At 38.4% G+C, this 14,767-nt stretch overlaps 1 protein-coding gene across 2 annotated transcripts in view; it reads left to right on the forward strand.

Annotated features, from left to right (window-relative positions):
- LOC136709923 (leucine-rich repeat-containing protein 49) overlaps window positions 1–14,767 on the forward strand; it is a 58,132-nt gene that overhangs the window by 22,324 nt on the left and 21,041 nt on the right. For both annotated transcript variants that reach the window (XM_066685510.1, XM_066685511.1), the window contains exons 9-13: window positions 114–175; window positions 1,912–2,059; window positions 6,571–6,654; window positions 8,344–8,519; window positions 8,790–8,891. In XM_066685510.1, coding sequence (XP_066541607.1) covers window positions 114–175; window positions 1,912–2,059; window positions 6,571–6,654; window positions 8,344–8,519; window positions 8,790–8,891 — 572 coding nt within the window. The remainder of the gene's footprint in view (window positions 1–113; window positions 176–1,911; window positions 2,060–6,570; window positions 6,655–8,343; window positions 8,520–8,789; window positions 8,892–14,767) is intronic.

Consider the following 14,767-nt stretch of genomic DNA (forward strand, 5'->3'; position numbering starts at 1 on the left):
CTGGGCTGAATGGTAAGAGCTTTCAGCTGCACAAGAAGACTGCTGCAGCATCTCTCTCTCCCTTTTTCTTTTATCCCATTCCTTTTCATCCCTCTCCCTCTTTCTCTTTGTAGACGGAAGTGGACCGGCTGCCCAGTCTCCAGCGTCTGTTCCTCAGCTTCAACAGCATCAGCAGGTAAGAGGAGAAAAGTGCTGCTGTTTTAACCCCCTCCTGCCTTGGACTTTCGCCTGGGCCTGGCTTGGGATATTGCAACAGGAAAAAAGTGCTGAGGTAGACAGCTTTTCTCTCTCTCTCTCTCTCTCTCTCTCTCTCTCTGTCTCTCTCTCTTTCTCGCTCTCTCGCTCTCCACCCACGTGTGAGGGATTGCACTACATCATGTGCAGTTTCCCCGTAACCATAGTAAACTGAAAAAGGGCATATAGTTTGAGTTACGCTGTGATGTCAGTCTGAGGATGGTGTGTTTGCTAAGGATGTCTCAGTGGCTGCTGCTGGTTCTGTCTGGGGTTATATTTGGCGTGAGAATTTGTCCTGTTTTTGTTTTTTTTTTTGGTCATTTAATCCAGCACAGCAGCTGAAATCCTTTGTCCTGGATTTTGCCATGTCATGTAACCACCATCCTTAGCTTTGGACTATATTTGATGTAGTAACTGAATCTGGATTACAGAGAGAGAGAGAGAGAGTGTGTGAAAGAAATGAAGGGTGACTCTGCAGTTTAGCAGTAGGTGATGGAAGGGTGTGGATTGTAGCTGGTTGGGGTAAGAAGCACAGAGCAGTCAGCCCCAGCACTCTTGGTTTTACCCTTTTTGGAGAGGAGGTTCAGGCTTGTGATTTATGGTCCATTTGCATTGGATTGTCCTCCATAAGAGCTCTCAGAAACCTCACACAATGAACAATGAGGAGAATGAAGAGAATGGTTACAGTTGTCTTCTATGGGCCGTGTCGATCTATCATTGAGCTAATATCACCAGTCAATATTGAGAATCTTAGGAACCTTTTATATTGTGAATTTAACAAACTGGGGAATAAATAAAACAAAAACATGTTCATTCAAAGTTGTTTTTTAAAATGTATAATATGGCAAACACAGAAATGTAAAGAAAATGACCATATCTGAGATTGTTCCCTGTTATTGATGTGTCACAAAACAATGATAATGGTATTTTATCCTGAATCAACTGTCACCTTTTTTGTTTAACTGTAACCTTTTGTTTAACTTTACACCAAAACGGACAAAATCTCTGGATGATTAAAGCCAGAACACCAGAGCGAGGTGTTACTCAAAATAAACGAGGCTGTGAATTTGTTACAGCACTGTAAATCAGTAATAAATATGTAGTTCCCAGCGATGCCCTGTTCCTTTATCAAGTGTAGATTACTTGTTTGATAAAATGTTGGTGCTTGGTTTTAGAAATGTTCAAGAACTTAAATGTTAAAATGTTACCTTGTTGCTTTCTGATAAATGAGTTGCTTTAATGTCTTCTCAAAATGGCGCTTCAATTTTGTAGTTTTGTATGAACAGAAAATAACAGGCTTTCCATGATCATACACACACTGTCAGCAACTGACGAGGTACACTATTCATATAGTTTGTTATTATGTGTTATTATTGTAAACAAAGACATTGATATGATGCACCAAATCTTCTCCAGACCTTTCAATGACAAGGGGGTGTATTTTGGGCATTTCCTGTTCTTGAAATGCCAGAAAAACCTCTGTGATAATGGCTATATGGCTAATGGCGCTCCTAGCTTCTCTTTGCTGTGGTACATTACACAATATGATTTAGGTCCAGTAGTGGTTTAGATACAGCATTACATTTGTTGTTGTTGTTTGCAATGGTTTGTGTTTGTGTGTGTGTGTGTGTGTGTGTGTGTGTGTGTGTGTGTGTGTGTGTGTGTGTGTGTGTGCAGTTTTGATGAGCTGGCCTGTCTGGGACTCTCCTGCTCTCTCTGTGAGCTCACCCTGGATGGAAACCCTGTAGCTCAGGAGTCATGCTACAAGCAGGCCGTGATACGCTGTGTGCTTCCTCTCCGGCTCCTGGACATGAAGCGCATCACCGTAAGTGTGTATTTCCACTGTACTTATTTTTCATGAAATGTAGCTTGTAATAATTGATTTTTTTATTTTAAAGCACATTTAGCTCCTTTGAGCCATTTACAGAAGTCGAATCAGAAGCTTACAGAAGCTCAGATGCTCACACACTATTGCTCTGACTCGACTTATGCAGCCCGTACTGTTCCCTGTGTGTGTACTCAAAGAGTTTAATTGATTTTTGCCATCAGCTAATCTATTCTCATCACCTCCAAGGAACACACAACATGTTGAGACCGGCAGGTTTTAATGATAAAAAGTGTGAAACTACAAGTACAATGTAAAATTTGAACAAACCTGCAGTGTGCTGTTTTCATTCACATTAAGTTTATATAAACTAACAAACAATAATAAATAATCTAAAAAGTTATAGAAAAAATGCCTAAGAGGATTTACTAGAGGATATTTTTACTGACAGGACTAGGAGGAGTAGTCCAAATCATTTCATTAAATAGCAGTAATATAAAACTTACTGATAATGATATGTTAAAGAAGTAGATACAGGATCAGATTAGAAAGATATATGTAACTGCTCACTGATTGAAGAAAAACTGTCATTTGAAAATTTAAATGTGAACAGTGAGAAAATGTTAGGAACGCAAGACTTCTAATTAAAATTCAGCTTTAAACATCTCTTACAAAATAAATATACATAAATTTCACATTATTCAGTAAGTAAAAGTGTAGCAAAATTGAAGTATACTATATGTAGTAAACATATTAATATCAATGTACTAATATTATACTTGTCATTGTGCTATTTCAGTACTTCTTGTGACTAAATTGGCTACTTTTTAGTTAACAAAATGTACAAACCAGATTCCAAAAAAGTTGGGACACTAAACAAATTATGAATAAAAACTGAATGCAATGATGTGGAGGTGCCAACATCTAATATTTTATTCAGAATAGAACACAAATCACATATCAATAGTTTAAACTGAGAGAATGTATCATTTTAAGGGAAAAATATAAAAGATTAATTTTGTACTGTAAATATACTTGAAGTAACTAGTGTATAGTTATACTTTACTAAATATATAAGTCTGTTCCACTCATTATTGTAGTGGATTATAATATGAATTAAGTCTGTTACAATACTCTAAAACCCAACCTGGTATCATTGTGAAATTGTACGTTTTACTAAAAGACCCTTCCCAGAATTGGTTCAGTTGAAATCGGTAAGTATCTGACAACTCTGGATGAAAAGCAGCCTTAAAGCTAACCCTAAAAATCTACATTTAACCTGAAGATTTTAGAAAGTTGGAAAAGTAGTGTTTTGTGTTTGTGTAATACGGTTGCTAACGGAAAACGCTATTTTTTTCATATCACTTCTTTGGGTAAATAACATTTGAGCGTATGCAGTGAAACAGTGATATCAGTGGATGGTAGATTGAAATGTATGTGATTTCTACAAAATATTTTCCCTCATATTTATTAGTAACGTAAAACACAGATTAACCTCACTTTGGAGCAAAATAAGCTTGTGCACTCGTAGAGTTTACCTACTGTCGTCCTGAAACGCACCCATGACCCTTCCTCAGACATACACATAGCTTTAACTGAGCAAGCAGCAAAACCATTGCAGATGCACAGAGCTTTATACTTTAAGAAACTTCAGCAGTTCATGAGTTCCCAGACTGTGCTGATGTAGAAACTGATTAGTGTCTGGTAATTGAATTCTGTTTGAAGTCATTCTCATTAGGAGAGAAGAGCTGATTTCAGAACAGCAGTTAAAGTCTGCTTGTCAGTGAGGCAAAGCTTAACTAAGCTTTAAAGAGGAATTATGGTCAAATAGTGCTTTAGTCGTATCTGTCTCAAGTGTGTGGCACTGATTCACTGGCAGAGAAAAGGGAGTTAAATACGGAAGTACAGCATTGGGAACGAAAATTTTCAAAGCACACAGCCGGATGCTGTTCCTCTTGCTGTATCAGTGATAAGCTATAAATATGTGATGTGAATTACCCTGGAATTAAAGGGTCAGATCATGAAAAAACAAAATGTCATTACTTTTTTAAACATGTTAGAGTTTAACCCATAAGTGACTCACCATAAAACAGACCAAAGAAACAACACAGAACACATTTTTTTCCATATTTCTTGTCATTTTCTCTAATTATTTTTGAGTTAAACATCACAACAACCATTCTGTAACTTATATTGCAACATTTTATACTTGAAATAGTATTAGAATAGCTCGTATGTAATATAGGACTGGAAATCAAGACATTCAAAGCAAAGGTATTTATGTATTTGTCTGTCATGTGACTGCATCTAGGATGTTTAGTAAATGTCACTTAGGGACATCATACTTTAAAATGAAGGATAAAGCTGTGTAGGGACAGCTTTACTTGCAGACCTTGTAAAATGTTTGTGATACGTGTCACCATGGGCTCTTATGAGCTACAAGCAGGCTGTATAACACCCAGTCAATATATGGAAATTAAACTAAAAAAACAGCTTGATTAGTGATGTCACAACTACGAGTGCATATTAATTGAACTTAAAGCACTTTGACTTGCCATTTTCCATAGAAAAATACTGAAAGGCACATTAAATAGGAGTGACCGTCCAAAAGAATCAGAGCTGATCCTAAAGGGAATCTGGGGCAGGTTGATTAGGTGCTTCCAGCTTCTGGCCTCTATGTAAATAAGAGAGTGGCCCACCCACAAGTATCTGTGTCAACATAGCAGAGGGCAAGTTACAGACTGTTCAACCAGGAAAGCAGTTTTTCACTTTCATTATACCTGATATCCAGCATCTCACTGCCTCCAGGGCCAGCATTCTCCCAATTATCCAAGGCCTGCTCTAATTTCTGTTTAACACTTTTTAAAACGTTTGACACACACACTTCGGGCTGGTCATAATATTTGGAATGTTTGTGTAGCTATGGCCTAAGGCTGTTGGCTTCCTTATGCCAGATATAGTATCGTTGCACAACTGAGCCTTATGAAGGCAGCCTGTCAGATGTTCATTTCGTCATGTTTTTCTTACCAAAAAAAGACAAAAAATGAATGTCAGAGTTCTGATTTAGAGAAAGATTTTATGGAACGGTGGTGCAGCAGGTAGTGTCACAGTCACACAGCTCCAGGGACCTGGAGGTTGTGGGTTTGAGTCCTGCTCCAGGTGACTGTGAGGAGTGTGGTGTGTTCTCCCTGTTTGCGTGGGTTTCCTCCTTGTGCTCCAGTTTCCTCCCACGGTCCAAAAACACATGATGGTAGGTGAATGTGTGGACTGACGCCTCCTCAAGAGTGTGTTCCTGCCATGTGCCCAGTGATTCCGGGTGGGCCCTAGACCCACTGTGAACCTGAACTGGATAAGCGGTTACAGATAATGAATGAATGAATGTCCACATGAATGAAAACTGGAGAAAGGGGCAAGTCTGAAGTAAGAATGAGCAACATGGGACTTCATGAGACTTCAAGAAAGTTTATTTATAAATAACACTTGTTGCAACGTATTCATATTTTATTTGTGGCATTAAATGCGGTAGTAAATACGCAGTGCAACAAAGATAACATAATTATTTTAAAAGGAGTAGGAGGAATACAATTTCTATAATTTGATTATATTTGTTTTTTTAAGCAGTTATTCACTGTTCTTAAGTTACAGACAATACCAATTATATACCGCCTGGAGTTTTTAAATGCTGTGTCTGCTCCCTGTCCACTCAGTTAGACCCACCTACCTCATTGGTCCACCTTGTAGATGTGAAGTCAGAGACAGTAGCTCGTCTGATTCTGCACAGTTAGTGTTGGTTGTCCTCTTGTACTTCATTAGTGGACACAGGATGTTCTTGGCTGGATACTTTTGGTTGGTCGACTATTGTCAGTTCAGCAGAGACACTGAAGGGTTTTAAAACTCCAGCAGCACTGCTGTGCCTGATCCACTCGTGCAGTGCCAAGAATAAATGTAGAAACAGGGAGATCATTTAAATGCTTTGGCTGATTGGTTTGTCCTCATAAAAGCATAGGGTAATGTAATTAATCAAAATAACATTGCAATGCTCACCTTTGGTTTCTCATTGGTGATAAGTTTAGCAGTAGCATCTGTCCTAAAATTGGTAATCCTCTCTGATATTCTCTCTGATTATCTCTCTGATAATGACACACACTTCCACAAACCTGTCCACAGGCTGTTGGTAATTTCTTTCATCATCCTTGGACACACATTTACATGCCCAGGCTACTTTTAGCTCATGTAACAGAAGTAACAGTTAGTGTATAACTCATGCTAGCTTTAATGCTCCTAGCTTGGTAGAATCAGTGATAGAGGGAGACCTAGCTATTGGGTGGAAACAGATACAAAAGACAAGGAGAGAAAGAAAGTGTAAGTGTGTGAAGGTTGATTGACTACCCTTCATTTAAAAATGTGTAACATTATTCTCATTATACAGTCTCCATCAAATATACTCACCATATTTTTCATCCAGTTTTAATTTCTGAGCTGACCCGTGAATGTCTGATTACGTTCTGTAGGAGGAGGAGAGACGTGCGGCGAGTGTTTCAGCACGAAAGGAGGATGAGAAGAAACGTGACACACACAAGCAAGCTGTTCATAAGGTGCACACAACCTCCCTTTCCCCTTCAGGGTTTTTGTTTTCTCTGTGAAAGACACTTTTGTTTACTGTTTGATGGTATGCCAAAGTCCTGTGGCGTGGTTATATTCAAATTTTCCAGCTTTGCACGGTCTCTCTGAAACCACTGGATCTGTTTACACTGCTGGCATTGCAGTATAAATCTTTTCTGCATTCTGCTTTTTAGAGCACTTCTTGGACCAGTATTAATTAGGTAAGAGTCAGAGAGTGAAAGGAGTTTCTTGAATCAAAGGAGTTTCTTTGGGTACTATTACTAACTACAAACTCACCTCCCTGGACATTAACGAGATACACTAAAGCACAACAGTCTAGTTGTAAACTATATATATATATATGCAATTTCTACCCCATTTTCAATAAGTTAGACTTGCATCCATGGATGCTGATACTTTATACATACAGTGCAGCTGAAGGCAAAACATTTGTTATCACATGTGCTTTAATCACATTTATTCTGTCATGGTTTTTACTTTATTTTCTCCAAATCAACCCGAGACACATAGTAAATATTAATAGTGTTATAGCCTTAACAGTAGCTATAAGTTAGAGGCTGTTAATATCTGGAAATTGCACACTTGCAATTAAGCATTTTAACTTTATGACTGCATAATTGTAGAGTTCAGGATTGACCATGACTTCTACATAAAAGTTCTTAGAAATAGACACAATAATGTAAGATTAAAGGAAATTAGTTGACAATGTGTGTAATAGTAATGGCGTATACTTTGGTTTGAATTTATTTTTGTGTTATATTTTCCAGTGTTTAATGGCATTAGTTACTGTTTTAGGAGTTATGTGCTGTATAAGATATTATGGAAATCATATACAGTCAGTTATTAGAGCAAGGCACAGATACACACAAGAAAACACATTAACATCTTTAAAATGGAGGTGGAAAGGGTTTTTGTATTGTTTTGCTCTTTCTGCTTGATGTATTTATGTTGACTGAGCACGAGCAAAGTTGCCAAGTCCTTGCCTCCTGAATATGTGAAACATAAATGAATCGTCAGAGTTTCCGCTGTGATTTATTTGTTTTTATGCGTAACTGTGCCCATGGGGGTGGATTTTGAGAGACACAGAGAGTGAAACTCGAAGAAAAATGGAGAGTAGTATTCTGGTTTCTATGTAATTTAAACCTGCTAATCCCTGCTGGAAGGATGATAAAACTGATAAAACTCCAGGGCCTTGTTATATACATATGCACTCATACACACACACACTAAGTAGGAGTGGCACATTCCATACCTGAGCTAGTGGAAAGTTAATAAGGGGTGAAAAGAAGCTACATTCCACTTTGTGTTTCTAGGTGGAGTCTGCTGCTGGAGATCCTGTGGAGTTACAAAAGATACGGATAAATATTACAAAACAAGGAACGAAATTGCCGTAATACTGCTTTTGTAATTTGAAAGTGCACATTTGCACTTTTTTGGAGCTGTGATTTTAATTTTAAAAGACATCAACAGTGTAGTTTTAATAGGTTGTAAGCTGAATTATGTGTAACCCAGTGATACAAACAGAAGCACGCACATCCCAACATTACACAGATATTGTATCCAGTATGACTCAAACAGACAAATCCATTACAAAAAATTAGGTTAAACAATCTAGATTCAATAACTGAACAGCATTGTCTACTGTGTATATGTTTCTGCAGGAGAAGCGTCGCCTGGCAATCCGCAATGCAGCACAACAATGGGAAGGGTCCAAGACCTGTCTCGAACTTCCTGCTCAAAACGGCGCCAAGGAAGAGCTTAGCCCTGACAGCAGCCCTGCCCACAGTCCTGCTCAGACTAATGGGATCGCTCAGGAGCCCTCACCTGAAGAGCTGAGGTAGGGGTCTAAGGTTAGCAATTTTTTAGTTTACAGAATAGGACTGAATTTGAAGTTAGATTTGTAATATATTGCAATGTTTCAACACTGTCTTGAGTCTGACATAGTATTGTATCTCCATTTTCTTAATTTGAAAGCACCCTGTACATTGTATAAACATTTTACAGTGAAGTGACCAATGGTCACTATTCAGTATTCAATATTAAAAGATTTAATTAACTTCCATTCAAATATAAGAGATAGTTCACTGTTTTGCTCTGTTTCTCTCAGACGAGATAAAGGGAGTCCTTTCACTGTTCCAGAGCGTCCAGCAGGGGGCAGTGAAAATAGATTGCGTTCAACCAGCCGCCCCAACAGCCCCCGAGACCCCAGGTACACACACACACAATCTTGTTGTATGAATTTTGGGGACATTACATAGACTTCTATTTTTTGGTTGTGACTTACCATTAAAATGTTCATAAGTCTTACTAACTTAACTCTAACCATAACCCTAACCACAACTCTAACACTAACCCAGCCTTAAACATGTCTTCATCTTAAAATGTAATGATTTACCAGCTGGTGGTCCCAGAGAGGATGACAAGTACCCTCAATGTGAAACAGGTTTTAGTCCCCACAGTGTCATATATAAGAGAGACATGTGCTCACTCAGGCTCTTGTTGTGATATTGGAATGAAGAGAGCCACATCACAGTAAATTCCTTTATATTTATAACATCTATAAAAGTTAACTCAGTTCAGAACTTTCTACAGAGCCTCCTTCACTAGCTTTCCAAAAACAGTAGCAAAGTATTTCAATAGCATTTCTGGTCCTATTCTTTTTCACACACAAATCTGCATAAACACACGTTTTGTACTGCTATCTTTTGGCTGCTGCTTTAAAACCAGCTTTTGTATCATTGACATGTGTATGTGTGTCATATGGGTTTTCCATTAAGCTAAGAAGATAGGTTGATTATATTCCCAGGGTGTAAATTAAAGATGCAAACACAAAAAAATACATTTTATTTAAGAATAATGTTAGAAAGTATTGTATTAAAGGCTAGGTACAGCCTTGGTCACCAGGGAGGTCATTGTGAATTGAAATGGTGCATTTCATTCCACATGAAACTGGTGGCATTAACAGTGGCAGTGGGGCTTGGTATGGAGATAATTGGAGTATGATTGGAGTATGGAGGTGAGGTGAGGTGCCTACCTCATGACCCCTGTGAAGAGCTAGTGATGTAGTGGGACTTTTGAATACAGATGAAGGAATTATACTGGGTCCAATGAGTAACCTTGCTTGTTAGGTTAAGAGAATGGTGTGTGGGTGGTATGTGAAGCTCTAATGACCTGGTTTAGGATAGTTTACATCTTATCCTGTGTATATTTACAATTACTTATGTATTGCCAGTGTATCAGTTTTGTAAGGGCTAAGACTGTAGCTAGGCTAATTAGTCTTAGTCAATCGTGGTCAGTTTTCTTTTTATAAAAAGTCAATAAAACATATCCCATTTCTTTGTTGTGCTTTTAGTGGTTGTTTCTCAGACAGAAAACCTTCACTTACACTATGTAGAAGAGTGACAGCAACTTGAATCTTCTTTTGTCACAGCCTACTTCTCATATTTCAGATACATAGTTCAGTACAATGAGTGCTGAGCAAATATGGTGTAGTTTTGTTTGATGTCGTTTACTATAACAATGCCCAGTGTTTTTTATGTACATAAATAGCTTTTGGATGTAATTACCTTCTCAAAACATTGTATTCTCTTAAAATATAATCTCATGTATAAGTCTGTGTCTGTGTTTGGGGACATGTTTGCAAAGGCCCTGTAGAATGTAGTGCTGATTTAAAGTATTAATTATGAGTGTTCTTCCCAGAAAGCATTAGTCTTTATACACTGCTGCTCATCCCTTCTTTGGGTCGAGTGTGTTTCAGTGTGTGTTTACTTAACATTTCATTTATTTTCTGAGGACACACATTATCATACTGTACTCTATAAAAAGTCCTGTCTTTCTCTTTCTCCCGCACATGGTAATTCTCTTTTAAAACACACACACACACACAGCTCAGAAACTACTTTGTCTTCATCTGCTTGATTATTCTTAGTCCCAGAGTTTAAAATGTGAGAAGCATAATATGTACTGTCACAGAAAACCTGCATCACCATAAGTAACTGTTTTACTTCAGCTTTCACAGTTAAAGCCAGTTTAATGGCTTTTATTTTTTGCATACATTTCAAGCAACTCAGCTTTCATTAATATAATCTTGGTAGAGTCTAGAAGCTTGAATCTGATTTAACAAAACAGTTTTAAAGTCATCTCTGTGGTCTCAAACCCGAGATTTATTATTAGATGAAAGTAATGTTATTTTGATACATTGAAATTTCCCTCGACTGTATTTATTTAGTAACTTTTAGATTTGCAGTGTAATTTAAATCCTTGTCTGTAACAAGGTGCAAATGTATATGGAAGTTTTGGAATTAGTTTTTCAAGCGTGGTCAGGACAGTGAGAATGTCTCTGCTTAAATCTTATGATCAGTACAGTATGTCCAAGCCAGAAGTTCCACATGTGGATGAAAGTTACCTTTCTAGGCCTCTCTATTCATACCACTTCAGTATGCTTTCAGAAGCAGCACTCAAAAAGGCCCTCCTTGTTTTCCCTACTCAACATCATGCTGTTCTTAATGTTTGTATTGCCGGGAAACATATTACCCTGTATAATGATGAAAGCACTTATTAGAAATAAGTGATAGGAAAGATTAAAACAGTAAGTGAGCTAAATGTGACCGATTGTAAACGTGGGAACACATTAGATAACTGTATATAAGTCATATATGTTCTGAAAACATATATGACAGTTTGCTACTGTCGAGGCAGATGAAAAACAACCCATTGGCACGTACGCAGAGCAGCTTTGGATCATCTCACAGTGTCTGGGACACACATGGGTGAACTTATGAGAACCTCAACAGTATATACCTCAGCAATTTGAGATGTTCAGTTAGTTTTGTCTCTTAAGGAAAGCATTGTTGAGGTTGCTTTTTTTTGGACTGTTGGTCATTGTTAATGTTGTATTAGGATTAAGATTGTAATATTATATATTAAATTACACATCGTCAAAAAAAATAGCTGTGTCCAGAAGCAATCAGCTGACAGGAATGAAACTTGGTGGGTAGGTTTGGAATGTGACGTGAGCAAGGACGGGCCTTATTGCTGTACCACACTGTGACCTGTTGCATTGGCAGCATCCGAGAAGTAGGATGGTCATATCAATGTATTGCATTCCACACTGGTCGTGCAGATATTACCAAAGCATGCTATTGGCAGTGGATAAAAGATGGCACGTACAATTGACATGAAAGATCTAGAAGACCTACATGAACCACGGAGAGGGAGAACCGAAGGAATGTCTGACATGCGCAGAGTGGCCCAACAGCCACATTTGTGGACTTTGAGCAAGCAGTGATGCCTTCTGTAAGTCGTCCTGTTAGTGCCACCATTATTGGCAGAGAGCTGCAGGACACAGGACTACATGCACACAGATCGTTACGACAGCTGCCTTTAAAGGCCAGAGCAGATGAAAATGAACAAATACCAACAAACATGAATGTTCAGTTGGTGCGGACCCCTTGGCAGATGGAAAGCAAAAAAAAAATTGATGTGTAATATCAGGAGAATGTTAATGCCAGGTCTGTCATTTTCCAGCTCATGGAGAAGAAAAGCCCCTTGCATTTCCTGCATCATTGAAGACGCTGTATGACTTTTAAAGCAACAACAGATGAAGTATCATAATATACTCATCAATCCAAGTGTCTCTAGTAACAAATATCATCTGTTTTCTTCAGTGTTGTTTGATCCATGGTCACTGAGTGTACGTTTTCCAAACTTTCTAAAACATCTGCCAACATTAGAATGCTGTGGTTTGTCTCAGAATGTTTGGTCTGTGTGCCCTGGCCTTAACACTGCGTCAGCATCGCCAAAGTCTGTAATGATGTCATGCCAAACAGACATGGAGTCACAATGACAGTGGGTCGCCTTCAGTGACGAGTCACGCCTTGCCTTGGTGGAGACGACCAACGAGTCCATGTGTCTAGGCACTGAGCTCAGCGGCAAGATGAATGGTTTGTTGTCATGTGTCACCAAGAAGGCCTGGTATTATAGAGTGGGGGGCAATTTTATATGATTCCTGATTGCCATTGTTCTTCATCACAGGCTCTTTGACAACCTAACACTACAACCAGTGACCCTACTTATTCTGAAAACACACTCTGGTGCGCTATCTCAACAGGACAATGCTACTTTCTCTAAAGCTTGCCTTGAAGACGCAGATGCTATGCCACGGCCAGACAAGGACACTCAACGTGTCACTCCTATAAACATTAATAAACTATTTATAAATACATTACTATATAAAATACATTAATAATAAATACCTGTCCTTCAGACTAGATTTTTAATCATTAATTGTTCTTGGTAAACTTTATCTTCCTTCCGAATATCATTACAATCCAACACTGCTTTCTACGTGCAATTGTTTTTGTGGCAATGAGTGAATATAACATTCACATTCATTCAATCATTCATTATCTGTAAGAGCTTATCCAGTTCAGGGTCACGGTGGGTCCGGAGCTTACCTGTAATCATTGGGCGCAATGCGGGAATACACCCTGGAGGGGGCGCCAGTCCTTCACAGGGCAACACACACGTTCACTCACACTTTTGAGTCGCCAATCCACCTACCAAAGTGTGTTTTTGGACTGTGGGAGGAAACCGGAGCACCCGGAGGAAACCCACATGGACACAGGGAGAACACACCAACTCCTCACAGACAGTCACCCGGAGCGGGAATCAAACCCACAACCTCCAGGTCCCTGAAGCTGTGTGACTGCGACACTACCTGCTGCACTCCATTCACATTCAGTTCTAGTGAAATGGTGGTCTATTCTCAGTGTTGGGGAGAATTGGAATACATGTGACCATGCTACGTATTTAGAATACAAAATAACTGTATTCCGTTACAGTTACAATGAAAAACACAGCATTCAGAATATAATTACATTGGCAAAATAATAGATTACATTAAAGTAATTATCTGTTGAAAACAAGGATTAAAATTCTCCTTCGGTTCAGTGGATTTCCGCTCTGTGTGCGTTTAATCTTACTCACCGATCTGAAAGGCAGAGGATTAGAATGAGCAAGTATTTGTGACACCCGATGGCAGAAATGAGAATTACAGCTTTGAAGTGTCGGATAAATCCCTGCTGACGGCAACAGGAGGGAAAACGTGAAGGATCTCAGTTTAGGAATCCTAGTTTATCAAAAGGAGGGTTCTGGTTAAAATGATAAAAGGAGGGTGTACTGGAACTCGATCCAATTCAAAAGTGTATTTATTTATTTATTTATTTTATTTTTTGTGCACTGTGCTTCTAGGCTTGGCACTTCTAGTGAGAAATCCAGCCTCTTTCATCTCATCTTCCACTTCTGGAGTCATAGTTTGAGTTATTGTTTTATTTACATAGTGTATTATTTGTCAAGCCACTTTTATTTCATTGATTAAATACAGCATTAAAAATCACATATAGGCAAAACCTATTCTTCCCTTAAAACAATATTGGTAGCATCTATTAGTCTGACCGTCTTTAGGCTTATGTTTTTGTAAACACATTGTTTAGTGTGTTTGTTTGACAGTGGGTGCTCAAATGAGATGGTTTAGTTGCTTGGTGCAAGTTTTAACGACAAACTTAACGCCTCGTACATAAAAGAAATCTAGCCATAGTTCAAAACTCTCTGCACTGATCTACATTAAACTGTGTAACGGTTTATATTTCAGCCCTCAAATCCACATTAAATATGTGTAGTAACAGTAAATTCAATACCAAACTGAAGATTTTATGTTTGTTTGAAATGTTTCACTCCTAACACTTATGGAAATAGTCAGGTTACATTTACCAGCTAATGTTATAATCATCCAGGAAACCTCTGATACATTCAGGTAATCGCTGCAGTAGAGCAGGGTGTAATTGCTGCATTCATACTACTTTGAAATGTAATAAAACATTGTAGTATTCTTAAGTATTCAGAGTATGTTTTTCATTTTGAGCAATATTCTGTTACAAAATACATTGTAGGCCACATATTCTCCACATAAACCTTTATCTCGTGTGATTTTGGAATCTCACAGCAGGCAAACTGGCCTGGCTTATGTATCTCTCAAAAAGGCAGGAGGGTTTCTTATTGAGTGACAACTTAATGAGACTGGCCTCC

This window comes from Hoplias malabaricus, chromosome 11, assembly GCF_029633855.1.
Source record: "Hoplias malabaricus isolate fHopMal1 chromosome 11, fHopMal1.hap1, whole genome shotgun sequence".
In the NCBI taxonomy this organism is placed as follows: domain Eukaryota; kingdom Metazoa; phylum Chordata; class Actinopteri; order Characiformes; family Erythrinidae; genus Hoplias; species Hoplias malabaricus.